Source organism: Camelus ferus, chromosome 10 (assembly GCF_009834535.1).
Source record: "Camelus ferus isolate YT-003-E chromosome 10, BCGSAC_Cfer_1.0, whole genome shotgun sequence".
NCBI classification, from domain to species: domain Eukaryota; kingdom Metazoa; phylum Chordata; class Mammalia; order Artiodactyla; family Camelidae; genus Camelus; species Camelus ferus.
Window position 1 is genome coordinate 63,827,419 of NC_045705.1, and position 19,424 is coordinate 63,846,842.

Genomic DNA, 19,424 nt, shown 5'->3' on the forward strand with positions numbered 1-19,424 from the left:
AGTCCCGGTTGTCACCTGTGCTTCTGACTCACTGGCTATAGGTTGAAGGTTCCAAAGACCCCTCCTTAGGTGCCATTAATCTGCTAGAGTGGCTCACAGAACTCAAAGAAACTTCACTTACTAGATTACCACTTTATTATAAAAGTATCTAACTCAGGAACAGCCAGATAGAAAAGATGCCCAAAGCAAGGGATGGGGAAAGGGCATGGATGCTTCCAAGCTCTATCTGAGCTCACTGCTCTCCCCAGTTCTCCAGGGCTTCAATCTTGAAGCTCTCTGAATGTCATCCTTTTGGGGTTTTCTGGAGACTTCACTACACAGGCATGGTTGATTCATTCATTAGTCAAGTCAGGGAGTTGAGACTGGAAGTTCCAACACTTCAATCAGTTGGTCATTTCTCCTGCTTTAGATGCTTTCCAAAAGTCACCTCTGTGCCAGGAATAGGGAAGAAGACAAAACATAAACTTAAAAAAAAATTATTTATTTATTTTGCGGGGGGGGAGTAGATTTTTATTTATTTATTTATAGAGATGGAGGTACTGGGGATTGAACCCAAGACCTCGTGCATGCTAAGCACGTGCTCTACCATTGAACTATACCCTCCTCCCCACCTTATTTTTTATTATAAATCACAGTATCATAGTTACCTTTGTTTTTTTTTTTCTAACTTTATTATTATGAACAATTTCAAACATGCAAAAGTAGAAGGAAAAGTATAAGAAACTACCATTATCCATCACCTGGCTTCAACAATTATCAATATATTGCCAACCTTGTTTTATCTGCTCCTCTGCCTTTGTTTTTTAGTATAATTCATTTAATTGTAAGTTCATTAATTTTTAAAAAAATGGCTGTGTTTAACTACTGGCTTGCAAAATTCCTGAAATATTAATGATTGGCTCTTGTAGGGGGCTCCAACATACCACTGTCGGCAGGTAAGTTTGCTCTTGTGGGGAAGCTGGCCTGGAAAAGAAGAGAGGAGGGAGTCCAGGCTGTTGAGACCCACCCATCTGCTTCCTTGCCTGGTCACGGTGGAGGGTATCCCCATGAAGTCTGAGCATCTCCATGAAGTTTGAGCATCTGACTGATGGCCTCAACCATTCTAGCAAAGATGAGGCATGAATGAGAACGGGTGTGTGACAGCTCTAAGAAAGCAAGTGGTCTCTGTTCTTGCAGGAGAGTGAGTAGGTCAGACTCTTCTACTTACATACATACAAAAACTTACTCAGGCAACAGGGAGTTGGTTCAAGGACACATAACTTCTGCTGAGCCTTTGTCATAGGCCTGCATCTCATGATGTTTCTGCTTCTCTGAATGGCCCTTTTATCAGGCAGGGCACAGATTGCATGCTCATTCTGGGTTAACTGAGGTGAGCTTGATTAAAGGACTATCTACAGAAGTGTGGGCAGAGGTGAAGGAACAGACGGCTCGCCAGTTCTGGAGGTCTCATGGGGGTGTTACCTGAGAGTAGGTTCTTGTTTCCTCACAGAAACAATTTAGAGACCAGACACGGAGACCAAGAAAGCAAAGTGAGGATTTACTAACCAATAGTACTCTCTTAGAAGGGACAGCAGGCAGGGTCAGGTGAGTAGCTGCCCCGAGGTCCTTTGGCAAGTTGGTTATACTAGGTGTGAAAATAATTGGGCGGAATATTCATTGAGGAGGGAGGTGTTTGGCATATTTCCAGATTTTCCTCCCAGCTCCACCTTCCAGAAGGAAGGAGGGATTTTTGTCCTTATTTGGTCTTGATTGGAAGTGTCCTAGCATTAGTGCATGATGAGTACTTCTTATCTGCAAGGTTAATTTTATCATAATAAGAGCATAATTGGGCAAAAGGTTACATTCGGATGCAGAGATTCCCGCCTTCTGCCGCCTTCCTTCACCTGCCCCTAGGACTCCTGTCTCCACCAGATGTATTGTTTCTTGCCACATGGACAGTGCCCCTCTTTCTCTGCGGAAATCTAGCTGACTGCCTAAGGTAGTGTGGGGGGAGGTGAGTGGAAGGGAGGAGTGGAGTGACGTGAGGTTCTCTTCACACCGGGAGGAGGCGCTGCCTTCTGGGCTCTGATAGGCAGCTTCATCTCCAGACTACCAGCAACCGGTAGTGAATGCCTGAATTTACAAAAGTCTTGGAGTCAGAATCCGGACCCTGAGTGACCTTGAGTGACCTCAATCCTCTGAGCCTGGGGTCTTATTTGTAAATGGGAAGAATAATAATAATAAAGCCCACCTGGTGGGATTGCTGTATGGATTAAATGAGATAAGAACGGCTATTTACTAAGCTTACTATGTGAAAGCAGCCTTCAACTATTTGTTGAATAAGCGGACTCTGCCATCTTTCATTAATTAATTAACTCAATTTAAAAGTATTTATTGAGCATTTACTCTAGGCCAGGCACAGTTAATTTGTGACAGGCGGGTTCTTTAGCCGCTGGTGCACTGGGCGGAGGGGCGGAGCTTCACGGATTCCCCGCCTACCACAGAGAGGCCCAATCAGGTCCGAGGAGGAGGCGAGTCCCGCCCACCTCTCCGCCGCAGGCCCGGAAGCCAGCTTCGCGAGGTTGCTGTACTTCCGGCGGTTCTGGTGGCTGGGTAGCGGTCCCTGGCGTGGGCTCGGCTGGTGCTCAGCCTCTTCGGGGAAGATGTTTTACCACGTGAGCAGGGCACGGGGTGGCGGCGATGGCAGGGTCGTGAGGAGGAGCGAAGCGGGGCTCCGGGACTAGTGCGGCTTCTTGCCTCATATCCCTGCCGCACTGTGCCTCGTCTCCATCCCACTTTCCCTGCAGATCTCCTTGGAGCACGAGATCCTCCTGCACCCGCGCTACTTCGGCCCCAACCTGCTCAACACGGTGAAGCAAAAGCTCTTCACCGAGGTGGAGGGGACCTGCACTGGCAAGTGAGTGTCGCGCCCTCCGTGCCGCCTGATCGGTGCGTACACCGCGCCTTGTGCCTGCATCCCCTCCCCAACTCCTACACATTTTGCAAGGTTCTGCCAACTACCCTGGGGAACCCTCTCACTCTCCCAGGTGCCCCAGGCAGTCAGCTGCATCCTGCTTTGGGTTCCCAAGACGCCCTATGCAAAGCTGGATAACAGGACCTCCTTCCCTTAGCTAAGTTTGGTCATTCGTTTACTCCGCAGACATTTTTAAAGCTCTTGTTGTGTGCCAGGCTCTGTGTTGGGCCCTGGGAAAAAGTGGAAAAGAATGAAGCCAGCCCTTGTGGAGCTCACACTCCCTGTGATTCAGCTATTTTTCTTTGTTCCCCATGCCCAGGGACCTGGCATGGCACTTCTTGGGCCTCAGTAAGTTTGCTGAGTGAATGAGTGACCAGGAAAAAGCAGGCTGAGAGTTGGAGGAAGGACGAGGACTGGGACTTGACCATCTCCGGGCTCTGCACAAAAGGACCTCTCACACAGTGTTGTAAATGAGCAGAGATGAGCCCAGAGCTATGAAGTACTTAGTTCTTTGAACATACAGATTCCTGAGCCTCATCTCATCCCTGCAGAGTCAAGAATCTCTGGTGACAGGTGTGGGAATCTGCATTTTAAATTCCTCCCAGGTGATTCTGAGGCATCTCCAGGATCAAGATCTCTTGGCTAAAGGACTACAGGCCTTTTGGACATTTATTGTGAAATTATGAGGCAGTGTTTAGTGTTATAGATGCTGATCATTGTCCTGTCTTCCTTCTGGGTCATTAAGCTCTCTGGGGGCAGGAGTGCCATCTCCTTCCCCTTTATGCTGCCCCTTAACCCCCAGGCTCAGTGACTCTGGCTGCAGATGATTTTAGAGGCTCGTCTACACACAGTGCCTTTCTCGTTTCCTCCTTGCAGATATGGCTTTGTGATTGCTGTCACCACCATCGACAATATCGGTGCTGGTGTGATCCAGCCTGGCCGAGGCTTTGTCCTTTATCCAGTTAAGTACAAGGCCATTGTTTTCCGGCCCTTTAAAGGGGAGGTCGTGGATGCCGTTGTCACTCAGGTCAACAAGGTAAGCCCATCCATAGGGGAGGTAGTGGGAAGGTCCCTTAGAAGACATGGGATGTGTCCCAACTCTACTCACTAACTCTGTGTGTTTGGCCAGATCACTTCCTTCTGTTTCAAGTTTCTTCACCTGTCAAATGGTATAGTAATCTTGCCCTGCGTCCCTCAGGGGCTTGTAAGTCAATATTAATGGTCAAAACAATAGAAGCCTCCATTGATTGAGTAGTTCCTGTGGGCCAGGTAATGTGCAAAGCCTTACAATGATTGTGTCAGGTGAGTTCTTTTATCCCTGTGCTTTGATGTCCAAGCTGAAGTTTGGAGAAGTTAAGTCTACGGGTCAAGGTCATGTGGCCAACAAGTGTTCAGATCCCAGACTGACAAGTTCTAGGCCTCAGCTGTTTACCACTACATTTCCTTAACTTAAAATGAAAGCTTCCTAAACAAGGTCCTACTGTTGAGCATAGGGAACTATATTCAGTATCTTGTAATAACCTATAAGATAAAAGAATATGAAAAAGAATATACAAATGTGTAACTGAATCACTCTGCTGTACACCAGAAACTAACACATTATAAATCAACTATACTTCAGTGGAAAAACAAAACAAAACAAAACAGACAAAAAACCTGAAAGTGTGAAAAAAAAAAAGAGAGAATGAAAACAAGTGCCAAATTTCAGAGTGGTTTCAAAACATGAAGGATATTATTAGGAATCAGATAAAGATGGGAAGCTTAGAAGACTTTGGGGACAAAAGGAAAAGCAAGTCACTCATTTCCCTTCTAGGTTGGACTCTTCACAGAGATTGGGCCCATGTCCTGCTTCATCTCTCGACATGTAAGCCTAGGCACCCTGGGTGTGTTAAAGGGGAGACACTGAGTCATGACTATCTGATGAAGCATCCATTTAAAGTCCTGACCCAGTCTCACCTTCCTTTCAGTCCATCCCATCAGAGATGGAGTTTGATCCTAACTCCAACCCGCCATGTTACAAGACAATGGATGAGGTGAGTGGATTGGAGGAAGTCAGTGAGAGGGACAGGGGTCGGAGCCTCTCCAAGGGAGAGTATTGGCCTGGGGATGTCTGAGTATACTCTTCCTCTTCCCCAAGGACATTGTGATTCAGCAGGATGATGAGATCCGCTTGAAGATTGTGGGGACCCGTGTGGACAAGAATGACATTGTGAGTCCCTTCTCTGCCTCCTTGCCTATAGCAGGCAGAGCCGTTGATTTCTTAACTACCCAGAGTTCCTGGGGACTTTGTACTTTGGCCAGGAAGAAGAGATGGGTGGGCAGAAGGCTTCGGGCCGAAGGTTAGAGGATAGTTCAGGGCTCTTTTTGGCTTCATTTCTTTTTTATCTTTCCTTCTGCAGTTTGCTATTGGCTCCCTGATGGACGATTATTTGGGTGAGTACCTGCTCCACCACACCGGGGTTCTTTGCCTGGAGGAGGGGTCTGTGGGTGCAGGGGGTGGATATGGGATTTCAAGCCTGAGTTGCAGATGAAAGAAACTCTTGTGTTGTCTGCTTGGAAGATCCAGGATATGCCCCCTCAGGATGGGATGGGATGGGGATGGCTGCCCCAAGCTCTGGATCTAACCGATGTGCTTTTCATGTTCTCACAGGGCTTGTGAGCTGAGCACCGGGACCTCTTACCTTGTTTGGTCCTTACCTAGGAGGTGTGACTGTCACAATTCCCATGTTGTGCAGAGGCCGAGTCTAGCTGCTGTTGGGGAGGCAAGGGAGTTACCTTATCATGAGAAGAGATCTGGTTCTGGTGCTTAGCATCTACTTCTAGCTTTTTGTCTGTGTGTTCTAACCATAAAAGGTTCTTGATTCCCATGGAAGTGTCATCTCCTTTCTTTGGTAAGAATTCTTTTAAAAAAAAGTCTGGAGGGCCAGTTGCTTGCTGGATCCTCTTTTCTTAGCCTGATGCCTTAACTCACCTCGGCCACCAGGGATGTAACTAACCCTTTTCCAAGGTCTAACATTGACCTCATTGAAGGGAAGGCACTCATGTTGGGTCTTTGGCTTTTAGCAAATGATACTATCATTAGAGCCACTCTGAGCCCCAGGCTCGTTTCAGTGTATTTGCCCTTTCCCCACCCTTAAAAATACCCAAGAGCATAGCTGGGGAGAGGGAAGAGGAGACCGCAGGTAGGGAGATGTGAACAGTAAAATGTAGTGATACAGATTGTGGGGTCCCAGCCCTTCTTAGGATGGGCACATAAACAACAGAGGCCTTTATTTGCTCATCAATCACTACACTAAACTCAACCGAAGATGTGAAAGGGCTCAAAATTTCATTAGGGTAAATCAACAAAAATACATGAAATAAGAAGATTAAACAAACGTGCAACCCACCTTCACACTATGCCTTTGCAATACTATTTGTCTACTTTGGAATGCCCTTTCCCAACCTATCTGCTTGCTGCCTACTAATCTATCAAGTCTCAGTCAAAAAATTTTTTTTCTCTAGCTTTCCTTGACTTCCATGGGAAGCAGAGCTGTGTAGTAGAAAGCATAATATTTGGGTTGATACAGAGCTGGGTTTCAGTCCTAGCCGGGTGACCTTATGTTTCCTCATTGTAAAGTGGTCCTACAGCCCTCTTTGGGTGGTTGCTGCTGGTATCAGAGATCGTTTGTGCAAGTGGCTGGCATAGAGCCTGGCCTGTGATAGGCACTCAACTGCTAATTATAATCATTGCTACATAGTGCATACAAAGCTGTGATTATCAACTGGGGTGATTTTGGCCCCGGGGGGACATTTCATAGTGATACTTCTGGTTATCACAACTGGGTGGGGGATGCAACTGCCTTCTAATGGGTAGAGGCAGGGATCCAGGGATGCTGCTAGGCATCCTACAATGTATAGGGCAGCCCCCACAACAAAGAATTATCTGGCCCCAAATGTTATTCGTGTCAAGGTCCAGAAAATCTGATTTGAAGCATCCAGAAGAGTGCTTGGAAACTGGTAAGAAAAAGGCATTTGAATGTGTTTCCTTTTCCCTCACCTCACCATTCCTGGACAACAGGCTCTTCCATTCATACCCCCGTAGTATGTCACAAAACACATATTTTGTTATTGTCTCCCTTTCCATTTTTTTATTATATAAAATTGCAGTTACTTTATTGAGATCATTGTAGATTCACATGCCTCCCTTTCATTTTTGTATCTCCAGCTCTCAGCACTGTGTCAAGGTTTCCAAGTTTGTTGAGTCCAGGAAAGTTTCTGTGCTGGATTTGCAATGAATTTTCCCATGGACACAATGATCAGGTTGTGATACCCTTCATATCACTGAGTTGATTACACAGGTTGTAGGGATTTTCCCTGTGCCCTCAACACCATGTATCTCCCTGAGAGTAAAATTCTTCCTAAGTTCTCAAATGGAATCACGCATCTGTAAGTTGTATTGGGGATACCCGGAAAGTAATACCAGGCCTAGAAGGAAGAGACTGATGGACAGAGAAGCAGCTCATGGAACTGCTGGTGAGGATGTTGGGTGTGGCACTGGGTCGGGAAGGGAGTAAGTGGGGATGGCCTGAGATGGTTTCCAGGACTCTTCTGATCTTACAAGGCTTGGTACTAGGGGAGTCTGAAAGTTACAGACTCTTAAAGAGGTCACAGGCTTAATAGTAAGAGGAGTATGTGCCTGGGAACATGCTAAGTCCTTTACATGCCTTTACACACAGGAGTGAATTTTCACAACAGTTCCATGAAACAGATTCTGTCATCCCACTGTATGGTTAATAAAACAAATCAGAGAGATGAACTAACATGCCTAAGTTCACACAACTAGTGAGTAGTGGAGCTGTGATTTTTTTTTAAACAATCTAACTCCAAAATCATCATAGCTCTTTGTGCCCAGCACTGGGTGGCTGGAGAATAAGTGGGAACCACCTTTTCCCCATCTGTGGCCATGTAGGTCTCATTGCTGCTTTCCGTGGCCCCTGCCGCCAAGGTTGACAATGGCTGTCCGTACCAATAACAAGGAGATCTGCCAACAGCCCAAATTCTGCTGAGCTGATCTCAGATTCAAAACCTTACAGGATACCCCGCCTTCCCTTCATGCGTAGATGGGTAGACACTCCAGTATCCAAAGCACAGTCCCGAAATTACTCCAAATGTCATTTTGAATATGACTGAAGAGACTCGCAGGGTTCTAGTCTCCTTAGGTGGTGTTGCTATGGCAACCCCAGTCCCATCCATCTGGCTTTCTCAGTTCTGGTCTCAGAGGATCTTTCCTAGAAGCAGCAGAAGCATCTAACCCTAAGAGGGAGGAAGAGCAGGTGTGCACATTTATGCTCCCCTGCAGAAAGCTCCCTTCTATAATAAATAGCCCATTATAAACGATACCATCTTGGATGGACAGAAAGGAATTTTACTGTCTGCCTCCTTATGTGTGAGTGCAAGTTCCACTACCAACTGTCAGTCTACATTATCTCATTTAATCTATGATAACCCTATGAGGTGGGTATTAATTACTCCAGATTGTAGAATGTGATTAGGTAATTTGCCCTAAAGCAGTATCAGAGTTGCAACTCGTGTCGGTCTTACTCCAAATACCATCCTTTAACTCACCAAGCCCACGGCTTTTCAATTAAAAACTGCCCAAGTTCGGGAGAGTGTGCGTGTAAAACGGTCAAGGAAGTCTATGAGACAAGTGAGGGCTTACTGGTCAGAAAAAGGGGAGATACGAGGTACGGTACTAGAATGGGCAGAGCCCTGGAGTCTGGAGCTTGCACAGGGTGTTTGGCCCTGTCAGAACACCCTTCTGTCCGCAGACAATACCTACCGAGAACCCCATTCATCCTTCGGGGAAAGGAAAGTGGCAGGTGATGTTGGAGAGGTAAGTTGAGCCCCACCAAGTAGGCAAGAAAACTAACGCAGACGCCGAAGTATAAAGCTTCGCTGCAGTCGCGTAAATGCAAGTGCTCAGAAACTCAGGAGCAACGACCAAGGGATTGGGAATGCCTTCCCTAAGAACATGCTTACTAAAACGTACAACGAGCCATTCACACCCCGCAAAAATCTCAAGAGCTGTTGCTTTAAGAAGTGCGACTCTCCAGCGTCACGTGATCCCTGGCGCCCTGGGTCTTCTACAGCGCCATCGCAGTGGCCAATCGCGTGGCGAGAAGCTTCTTGGAGGGCGGGAACGCCTCAAGTCGCCCGCCGATTGGCTGTGTGCGTGGAGGGCGGGGCCTGGGACCCGAGAGAGGGAATTAGTGGGAGCGGGGTGAGTGGGAGCTGCCGCCACCGCGGTCTCGGTAACAGCCTTCGCCGTGCGGGAGCCCTCAGGTGAGCAGGCCCTCATAGGCCCGTCCCGCTAGGCGCTGCGCGCTCACCGGCCTTAGAGCCCGCTCCGCTGGGGGCCCGCCCCCTTCGTTGCCCACGTGACCTAAGTTCGGTAACCCCTGACCTCCTCCCTACCCCACCGCCTCTAGATCTGGGATGAAGCGAGGCTTGGTGGGAGGATGCGCATCACGGAGGCCTGTAGAGGTCAGTTCCCACGCCTTCTTACCGGTGTGGCTAGTGACTGAGGATGTGGAGGAGCGGGAGACGTTGGTTAGAGCCCGGACTTTGTGGCGTTTAATATGGGCACATAATAGGGAAACTTCCGCGTGGGCAGGACTTCGTGCTCCCATTTTACAGATGGAGAAAGAAGCTTAACGAGTATACATTAGCGGATCTCCAACGCCAAGTCTCCGGGCTGGGCATCCAGGCTTCGTTCCGTACACAGCCCTCCGCTTTTCGTGATTCGGAACAAGAGTTTGAGCCTGCTCCCTACCGACGTAGTGCTCTCCAGATGATCTTGAGAAAGTCTTTTAACATTTAGCCTCTCAGAGCTTTGATTTCCTTGGCTGTGAAATAGCCATGATACTTACATAATACCTATCTTATTAATGCGGACAGAATGAGGTATAAGCCATATAAAGCACTTAGTTCAATGCCTCAGGCATAGTGTGTGCTTAGAAAAATCGCTATTCTTTATTCTTTTTTCAGCAAGTGTTTATTGAAACCGTGTTATGTGCTGACACCGTGTCTGAGGGTGGGGATGCAAAGGTGAGCAAACAGGCATGATCCTTGCCAGCGTGGAGCTTACAATCTAGTGGGGAGGTAGGTGTTAATAAATTCCACGAATGTATAATTACAAACTCTGATAACTGCTTTGAAGCAAAGTACTGGGACATTGTAGGGGTCTGAGAAGCCTTCCCTGAGCAAGTGATGTTTAAGTGGAGATCTGAAGGAGTGACTAGACACTCCTTCAGAGTGACTAGGAGCTCACTAGACAAAGGGATTGGGGGAAGAAGAGAGCATTCCAAGTAGAGGAAACACAATGTGTGAATGTCCTGAAATAAGGTGTTTTTGAGGAAATTAAGAGAGGTCACGGGAATACAGAACACAAGAGAGAGTGGAAAGAGGTGTTGGCAGATGTAGGCGCACATGCAGGACTTGGAGCTGTGGCACAGGTTTGCTCTCTATTCCAAAGGCCACGGGGAGCCATTGGTAGAAATGCCGCGGGGAGGCCAGGTAGGTGCCCATTGGGTTTAGGGACCTGGAGGTCACCAGCCATGCCAGAGAGCAGTGGTGTGGCAGCTCCTGGGTGGGTTATGGTGAAACTGGGCCTTGCTGCCCGTGGTGCTGATGCCTCCCTTTGGCCTGCGTGGGCCAGCCTTCCAGTTGTGCTGTGTGTTGTTGGAGTCAGTCAGTTGCTGGGTTCTTTTTCTGCTGTATCCTGTGAATGGAAGAGCATGCTCCTGCTTTTAGGCCTTGTAGCCAAACTGGGGAAGACCAGACAATGGGCAAAAAGCCTGACTATTAAAAGCCTGACAATCCCAGATGAGGAAGACCTCAAAAGAGAGACCGGATTTGCCTTAGAAAAGAAAGGGGGTGGGGACTCAGAGTAGAGAGGGAGACAGACCAGCTTGAGCCCTGATGGGAAGACACGAGGCTGGGCTTACTAGGAGGAAAGATCAGCTTGAACAGCTGTCTAGATTTGGGACCAAACACAGAATGTCAAGCCAGGGAGTTGGGACTTTCCTTTTATGAGTCGTGGAGAAGTACTGAAGACTTTTGAGCAACGGGCTGTCAGGGCTAACGTAGTCTTTTCATCAATGTTTAGTACCTGCTGGTTGATCAGAAGGAAGAAAACATGAAATTTTTGTTTATAATTACCAGTGGTAATATCTTCCATGTGTGTAGTGTTCCAGCCCCTGAGTTTCTCATACAGCATCTCATTTCATCCTTATAGCCACCCTGAGAGTTAGGGAGGGCAGGGATTATCGCCACTGTTTTACCAGGCTCAGACTGTTGAAGGTCTCAGCCAGACTGACATAGGAAGTGGTAGGGCAGGGCTGGGACCCAGTTCTGTAAACCCAAGGCCAGGCATTTTCTCAGGCGTCACTGTCGTCTGTCTTTTGGCCCAGCTCAAGTCTGTTTTGTGCCCTGAGCCTCAAGTTTCCTCACCTGGATGCTAGGAGCCTTTGTGGCTCCTTATTCGGGCATTCTGGAGCAAGAACAGCAAGATTGGTTTAGAGGGCTTGGAATCAGGCTCCTGGGCTCTAAGGGAGACTGGGCTGGCTTTTCAAACCATCCTCCCCACCCTCAGCTCCCTCAGAGCCATGTCAGAGCGCGAAGAGCGGCGGTTTGTGGAGATCCCTCGGGAGTCTGTCCGGCTCATGGCCGAGAGCACAGGCCTGGAGCTGAGCGATGAGGTGGCGGCCCTGCTTGCAGAGGATGTGTGCTACCGTCTCAGAGAGGCCACCCAGGTACACTCCCCCCCACCCCCAATACCTCCCAACTCTCTGGTTCCTCCCTTTGACCACCCCCTCCCCCAGGAGTTATTTAACAAGTATAGGTGAGGCACCTGCCCCGTGCTTGGAGGGAACACAGTGGAGGCAGTCAGTCCCTGCTCTTTCTGGAGTTTCCTCCAGCTGGGCTTCCAGCAAGCTGAGCTCTTGCTGGGCATCTTCTCCCTACCACAGCCCCGCTGGGCCGGCCAAGCAGGTTCATATTCACATTCTTCATGTGAGAAACGCAGTCACAGAGAGGAAATCTGACCTTGGGGGTTGTTTGCCCCCTGCTCCTTGTCCCCTGACTCTGTTCTTCCCCTCCTAGAATAGCTCTCAATTCATGAAACACACCAAACGGCGGAAGCTGACCGTCGAGGATTTCAACAGGGCCCTCAGATGGAGCAGTGTGGAGGTGAGTGGGGGGCAGGCTGCAGAGGGCTCAGCTGGCATGAGCCTCCTCCAGGCCCTGCTCAGGGCTGGCAGCACAGCGAGATGTGAAGACCACATACCCACACAAGGGAAGCTCATGGCTGGGCCCCGCCCCAGGGGCTAAGAGTTCAGAAGACGGGGGGGAGGCATGGAGGTTAGGAAGTGCTTCTTGAAAAAAATAGGAATTGAGTTGAGCCTTAAAGGAAAGTTTGGGTTAGACTAAGTTACAAGGAAGAGAGGGCACTCTGGGGGAGGGAGGAGCCTGAGCACAACTGTGGGTGTTAGAATGTCCTGTACAGTTGTTCTGGGGGTCCAGGGAGGAAAGCTGTGTATAGAGGAGAGCCATGTTTTCAAGTTGGGCAGGCGAAGTGAGAGTCGGAGGACCAGCAGCCCGAGGGGTGGGCCTCAGAGTCCCTCCGGCTCTGTGAGGAAGAACCACGTTCTACTCCCTGACATACCGAGCACCGGACATTCCAGCCAAGTTCCCAGTGATGGGCCTGAAGCCCCAGGCATCCCCCCGCCTTTGTTGTAGGACTTCTGGACTTTCCCTCAAATGGGCTCCCTGCCCTGGTCAATAGAGCATGTCTTCCCTCCCTGGATTCAGCCTGCTCCCAATCCTCTTCCTCAGGCTGTGTGCGGTTATGGATCCCAGGAGGCGCTGCCCCTGCGTCCCGCCAGGGAGGGTGAGCTCTATTTCCCTGAGGACCGGGAGGTGAACCTGGTGGAGCTGGCCCTGGCCACCAACATCCCCAAAGGCTGTGCTGAGACAGCTGTGAGAGGTGACCGCTGGGGTCCTGCATGGGGTGGGGACAGGAACTGGGCTGTCAGAGGACTGGTGATGGGCTGGCTGTGCCTGGGGCAGAAGCCAGAGGGGTGGGTGGTGGTACAAGGGGCAAAACCCCAGGCTGACTCATCTCTCTGCTCTGGTTCTAGTTCATGTCTCCTACCTAGATGGCAAAGGGAACCTGGCACCTCAAGGATCGGGTAAGGGCTAGTGTGGGAAATGGGCCCCCTGCTTGGACTTTCCTCCCTCGAGAGCTGAGGGTGTCAGCCTTTATCTGACAAGCATTTTCCAGGGCCTGAGCGATGCCTGTCCCGAGTGGGCCCTGGTCCCTGCCCAGAGGCCTCAGAGTTGGAGATGAGATCCCAGATCTATAAGCAATCATGAGGCCATGCTGGATGCCTGCACAGGAGTCTGGGTGGCCTGCTGGGGTCCCTAAGGTGTCACACTTCCAGGGTCTGCTGAGTGAAGCTTTCCAGAGCCTGAGGCTTATGAACTTGGGGCTTGGGGACTAAGCAGGAGTCTTCCTGGCTGTGGACAGGTGGGAGACAGTGGACAGAGCAGGGGTGTGGAGAGCTTGCAAGGTCAGGGCTGAGCAGGCTGCTCAGAGGGGCTGGTGGCTCTGTGCTCCGGGAGTCCTGTCTGAACGGGCTCCTTGTGGGGGGCATGGGGATGGTGGTTGTAGGCAGCAGGTGAGGAGGTTGAGAGATGGCTGGGTTCCACCCTGACCACCTCTTGCCCACCCTCTCGCAGTGCCCAGCGCCGTGTCTTCACTGACTGATGACCTTCTCAAGTACTACCAGCAGGTGACTCGGGCTGTGCTGGGGGATGACCCACAGCTGATGAAGGTGAGTGAGTGGGCCTGAACTGGGGCATGAGTCCAACTTTCAAATCACCGTGGAATTCCTTCAGATGCCTACTTCCTGTCCCCTCCACGCTGATGGGGGTGGGAGCTTCTCTCGGTGAGGGGCATGGTGCTCCGCGGCTGGTTCTCCTCCAATACTGCCTCCCCTTCCTACTGTAGGAGGAACCCTTGTTCCTTAGGGAATGGGCAGCTCAGCAGGGCCATTTGGGGGGGCCTCAGGTGGTCAGTCTCCCTACACCCTAATTCCAGAGCCCACTCTTTGGGGCGTCTGTTGACCTGGGGCCCCTTGGGGCATCCACAGTGCAGCTTTCATTTGCTTGGACTTGAGTGGGAAAGGAGAAGAGGAAGAAGGGTCCAGGCTAGGCTGCCCGGTCAGGCCTCACACCAGCCCTGGCTGCATCTCGAGCTCCACTGAGCTCCCTGGACAGTGCCTGTGTCAGGCGTCTTCCGTCCAGAGTCAGAGGAGGGCTGGGTTGGTGATCTGCTTAACCACATGACCTCGGTCTGTTTGCGGGTTTTCCATCTTCCACATCTTCGCATGTCTGGCTGCCGCTGTTACTTCCCTTGCAAAATTCGGGCTATTGCTCCCATACATTCCCACCTTAGAAGCTCGGCTGCTGCTTCCCAGGCCCAGTGCAGGGGCCTGCACGGGGTGGGGGTGGGGCGGCTGGGAGCTGTGTCCCTTCCTCACTAGCTGTTGTCCACTCTCACAGCGCCTGAACTCAGTGTCTTTATCCAGAGGAGTTGGGAGGGCACATGTGGTGGAGGTTCAGGACTAAGATGGTTTTACTCCTTTACCTACTGGAATGTATTTTTTCCGCTTAGAAAATACCAGCATACGTTTAGTATGGTACTGTAATGTAAAGATATACAAAGCAGGAAGTGAAATTCTGTAAAACCACCCACTCATTTTTTTTAATATATAAACTATACAAAGTTTATTGTCAACCAAAGTATTATACTAAACATCTGGTTTTAGAATAATTGCTTTTCTCAGTTAAAAATATGTTGAACATTTAGGTTGTATCCAGTTCTTTATTATTACAAACGGTGCTATGTGTTGGATATGTGCGTGAATGGGTTTCTTTTAAAGCGGGTTAAATTTGTAGACGTAGAATTACTGAGTCCAAGAATATGAGCATTTAAAATTTTAATACATAAGTGCTAAGTTGCTCTTCAAAAAAATGTCGATTTCTACGTGGGGCTGGTGGATCCAGTGCAGTGTGGCCACTTCCCTTCCAGATTGCTCTCCAGGACCTGCAGACGAACTCCAAGATCGCAGCACTCCTGCCTTACTTTGTTTATGTGGTCAGTGGGGTAAGTGACCAGGCTGGGGCAGGGGGGGAATGTTTTGTGGGGAGAAGACTCAGCAGCTGGTAGGGCACACGGCAGGTGCTGTTGGGACGGCAGGCTCCTGTGCACCCTTGCGTCCCCCTCAGCAACCCTCTTCTGCCAACAGGTGAAATCTGTAAGCCACGACCTGGAGCAGCTGCACCGGCTCCTGCAAGTGGCACGGAGCCTGGTTCGGAACCCACACCTCTGCTTGGGGCCCTATGTCCGCTCGCTGGTGGGCAGTGTCCTCTACTGTGTCCTGGAACCCCTGGCAGCCTCCATCAACCCCTTAAACGACCACTGGACTCTGCGGGATGGCGCTGCCCTCCTGCTCAGCCACATCTTTTGGTAGCCACTGGGCCTAGAGCTGATCTGGGGCGGGGCTGCTGCAGAGCTGAGCAGGTTGGGGCAGGAGAGTGGGTGAAACTTCTGGCTTTGAGGCCATACATTGAGAGGTCAGGGAGCCTCTTCCCCTCACTCCCCTCAGGCTTCCTGGTTGTTATGCCCTGGCACACTGGGATTCTACAGATGGGTGACAAATATGCCGGGGGTTGGTCCGTCAGCTGTCAGGTCCTGGGCCGGTCACCCCAGCCTCTTGGTCTGTTACCCCAGTGTTCCATGTGGGCGCTGTTTCCTCTGTGTGCTGGGACTTGAGTCCAGTTGGGCGGCGCCCTGCCTTGTTCCCCTGACTGAATGTTGCTCCCACAGGACTCATGGGGACCTCGTAAGTGGCCTCTATCAGCAGATCCTGCTGTCCCTGCAGAAGGTCTTGGCAGACCCCGTGAGACCTCTCTGCTCTCACTATGGGGCCGTGGTGGGGCTGCATGCCCTCGGCTGGAAGGTGAGGACCCTAGCCTTTCTCACATAGCCATAAGAGCTCCTGTGTGTAGTTAGCAAAATAGTGTTTGTGTGTCTTTTTCATAAAAATTGTATATGTTTGCTGTTGTCTGTTGAGTTCCTGACTTAGGCCAGGCTCAGTGATTGCTTGGCTTCCTGTACATAAATGTCTTATCTTTCAAAAACCCTGCATGGCAGATAGTATAATACCCTTATTTCATAAATTCCCACCCTTTCTGGGTTTTTAATTTTATTTATTTTTGTTATTATTCTTTTAATGGAGGTACTGGGGATTGAACCCAGAACCTCGTGCATGCTAAGCAGGCACTCTACCACTGAGCTAAACCCTCCACCCTGCCCATTCTGTTTTATCACATTAAGGAACTATTTGTCAATTCCTCTTATACTATTTTAAACATGGAGATACTGAGTTTTATCAAATATCTTTTTAGCATCTGTGGAGATTATCAGATGATTATGCACCTTAGTTCTGTCACTGTGACAAGCTATAAGAATGGGTATTTCTGCTGAACCACTCTTGCCTACATGGAATAAATTATGTTCACTGTTATTGAGATTTTTATTGGAATTATGTGGAATCTATTAGTCAGTTTTGGAGAGAACTGACATTAATATTGTCTTCTTGTCCTTGAACCTCATCTCTCCATTTTTTTAGGTCCTTCACTGTCTTTCAGGACCCTTTTCCCTTAAGACAACTTACAATAGCTTGTTAAATTTATTCCTAGATTCTTGCTGTTCTTTGATGCTGTTGTAATGCTGTCTTCTTTTCATGGTATTAATTTCTTATTGGTGTTTAGAAACACAAGTGACTTGTGTAGTGATTCAGCTACTTTACTGAACTATTAAACTGTGGATTATTTTGGGTTTTTAATGTAGATTATATCATGTGCAAATAATGACAGCTTTATTTTGCCTTTCTAAACCTAATGACTTTCTTTTTCTTATTTTCCACTAATACCATTTTCCATATGATGGTAATGGGCATCCTTGTCTCATTTACAGTTTTAAAAGAAGTGCTAATAATAACATTTCCTATTCAGGCTGATATTTACTTTGTGTGTTTATGGATACCTTTCTCAGATTAAGGAAATTACTTTATATTCCTAGTTTTATCATTAATTTATGTTAACTGTTATCAAATGCTCTGTCTTCTGAATTGATCCTATGGTTTTCCTGCTTTTATCTGTTAATGTGGTTAATTGTATATATAGATTTTCTAATAGTAAACCATCTTCACAATTCTAGGATAAACTCACTTTGGTCATGATATAGTCTTAAAAAAATGCAAAACTTTTATTGGAATTTTTAAAATATACTGTTGGGTTTACTGAAATTTTAAATGATTTATCTGTATTTATGAATGAACTCAATCATGAGTTTCCTCTCATGTACTGTCCTTATATGGTTTTAGTATCAGGGTTATACTGGCTTTATAGAATTAGGTAGAGAGGAAGTATTTCTTTTTTATATTTGTTCTTACAAGGTTGAGATGGTCTTTTCCTTGAATGTCTGTAGACTGTAAATTTTGGCATGGTGTTTTGTGGTTAGATTTTTAACTACTATAGTTATAGAATTATTTGAGCTTTCATGTTTCTTGAGTGAACACTTATATTTTTCTAGGAACTTGTATTTTCAAATCCTCAGGCTGTAGCTGACTAACCAAAGAACCGTCAAGGGGGGAGGGTATACATAGCTCAGTGGTACAGCACATGCTTAGCATGCACGAGGTCATGGGTTCAGTCCCCAGTATCTCCATCAAATAAAATAATAATAGCAAATAAATAAACCTAACCCCCCCCCCAAGAACTTATCTGTCAAAGCCTATCACATGTATCACCTGTTCTGTGAAGTCTTATTTTCCCCCAAGTTAATCACAGGATTTAAAATTATATAATCAAACTCTGATTAGTTGTTTTGTTTTTGTTGCAGGTAGTTTCAACTGAGTTCCAGTTTACATCTAAGCTAGGACAGTACTTGGCTGTACAGCAGCTGGCAAGCTAAATTTCTCTGTTGGCAGTGGGCATTACTTACACTCTTAGCCCTTGCACATGTCGGTGATAATGGGCTCATTTTATACTGTTTTGTCTGTCTTTGTATCCGCTCTTTACTCCCAGTGCTTAATTAAGGCTTGGGCATTCAGGAGACTCCAAATCAATATTGGTTGAATATGCCAAGCAGGGAATTTTGGATGAGCCCTGTCCAGTATCAGAGATAAAAGTAGATCTTTCATGGGAAATGGTACTTGAGAGGCAATAAGCGAAAAAGAGGCACTCACTGCATTCTTCTCTCCCTTCCAGGCAGTAGAACGAGTCCTGTACCCACACCTGTCCACTTACTGGACAAATTTGCAGGCTGTGCTAGACGATTATTCAGTATCAAATGCCCAGGTTAAAGCAGATGGGCACAAAGTCTACGGAGCCATTCTGGTGAGTGCCAGCCCCTTCCAGCCTCTCCTCTCCGTATGAGCTCAGTAGCTCAGCTACCTTACTTTGGAATACTTGATGGACCCGGGTTCCTCCTAGTCCTTGGGTATCCTGGTCCCTCTGCTCTTACAGGTGGCCGTAGAACGACTGCTGAAGATGAAGGCCCAGGCAGCAGAGCCCAACAAGGGTGGGCCAGGCTGCAGGGGGTGCCGGCGCTCGGACGACCTGCCCTGGGAAAGCCTTCTGCAGGAGTCTCCCTCCGGGGGCAGCGCAGAGCCAGGCTTTGGGTCTGGTCTCCCGCTGCCGCCAGGAGGCGCGGGGCCGGAGGATCCTTCCCCTTCGGTGACCCTGGCGGACATCTACCGGGAGCTCTACGCCTTCTTTGGTGACAGCTTGGCCACCCGCTTCGGCACGGGTCAGCCCGCGCCAACGGCCCCGAGGCCGCCCGGGGACAAGAAGGAGCCGGCGGCCGCCCCGGACTCGGTGCGGAAGATGCCGCAGCTGACGGCCAACGCCATGGTCAGCCCACAGGGTGACGAGAGCCCCCGGGGCGGCGGTCCCCCGTCGGCCTCCGCGCCCGCCGCCTCTGAGAGCAGGCCGCTGCCCCGCGTGCATCGGGCGCGTGGGGCGCCCCGGCAGCAGGGCCCAGGCGCCGGCACCCGCGACGTCTTCCAGAAGAGCCGTTTCGCCCCGCGCGGCGCCCCCCACTTCCGTTTCATCATCGCCGGGCGGCAGGCCGGGAGGCGATGCCGCGGGCGCCTCTTCCAGACTGCCTTCCCCGCGCCGTACGGGCCCAGTCCGGCCTCCCGCTACGTGCAGAAGCTGCCGATGATCGGCCGCACCGGCCGCCCGGCCCGCCGCTGGGCGCTCTCGGACTACTCGCTATACCTGCCGCTCTGAGGCGGCGCTCGTCCCTACCTCGGAGAATAAAGCCCGGCCCCGGAAGTGACGTCTTCGCGCTCGT

General features: G+C 49.4%; 2 protein-coding genes across 7 annotated transcripts; both read left to right on the forward strand.

Moving 5' to 3' along the window:
• Positions 1 to 2,495: 2,495 nt before the first annotated feature.
• On the forward strand, positions 2,496 to 5,820 carry POLR2G (RNA polymerase II subunit G). Its single transcript, XM_006181779.3, has 8 exons — positions 2,496 to 2,654; positions 2,787 to 2,896; positions 3,830 to 3,989; positions 4,767 to 4,817; positions 4,921 to 4,986; positions 5,091 to 5,162; positions 5,353 to 5,386; positions 5,604 to 5,820. The coding sequence occupies exons 1-8, from the start codon at positions 2,643 to 2,645 to the stop codon at positions 5,615 to 5,617; spliced, it is 519 nt and encodes a 172-aa protein (XP_006181841.1). The 5' UTR covers positions 2,496 to 2,642; the 3' UTR covers positions 5,618 to 5,820.
• A 3,349-nt stretch (positions 5,821 to 9,169) lies between these two features.
• On the forward strand, positions 9,170 to 19,409 carry TAF6L (TATA-box binding protein associated factor 6 like). 6 transcript variants are annotated; one of them, XM_032489605.1, is made up of 14 exons: positions 9,260 to 9,277; positions 9,424 to 9,478; positions 9,983 to 10,096; positions 11,589 to 11,748; positions 12,098 to 12,184; positions 12,830 to 12,980; positions 13,135 to 13,185; positions 13,736 to 13,830; positions 15,090 to 15,164; positions 15,307 to 15,527; positions 15,888 to 16,020; positions 17,967 to 18,029; positions 18,335 to 18,463; positions 18,593 to 19,409. In XM_032489605.1, exons 4-14 carry the CDS (start codon positions 11,602 to 11,604, stop codon positions 19,358 to 19,360), a joined length of 1,920 nt encoding a protein of 639 aa, XP_032345496.1. In that variant the 5' UTR covers positions 9,260 to 9,277; positions 9,424 to 9,478; positions 9,983 to 10,096; positions 11,589 to 11,601; the 3' UTR covers positions 19,361 to 19,409. The 6 variants fall into 6 exon arrangements, with proteins under 6 accessions (XP_032345498.1, XP_032345497.1, XP_032345494.1 ...); XM_032489606.1 differs by lacking the exon at positions 9,424 to 9,478 and having other exon boundaries at positions 9,171 to 9,277; XM_032489603.1 differs by lacking the exon at positions 9,424 to 9,478 and having other exon boundaries at positions 9,177 to 9,277; positions 9,983 to 10,042; positions 18,593 to 19,405.
• The last annotated feature ends 15 nt before the right edge of the window (positions 19,410 to 19,424 follow it).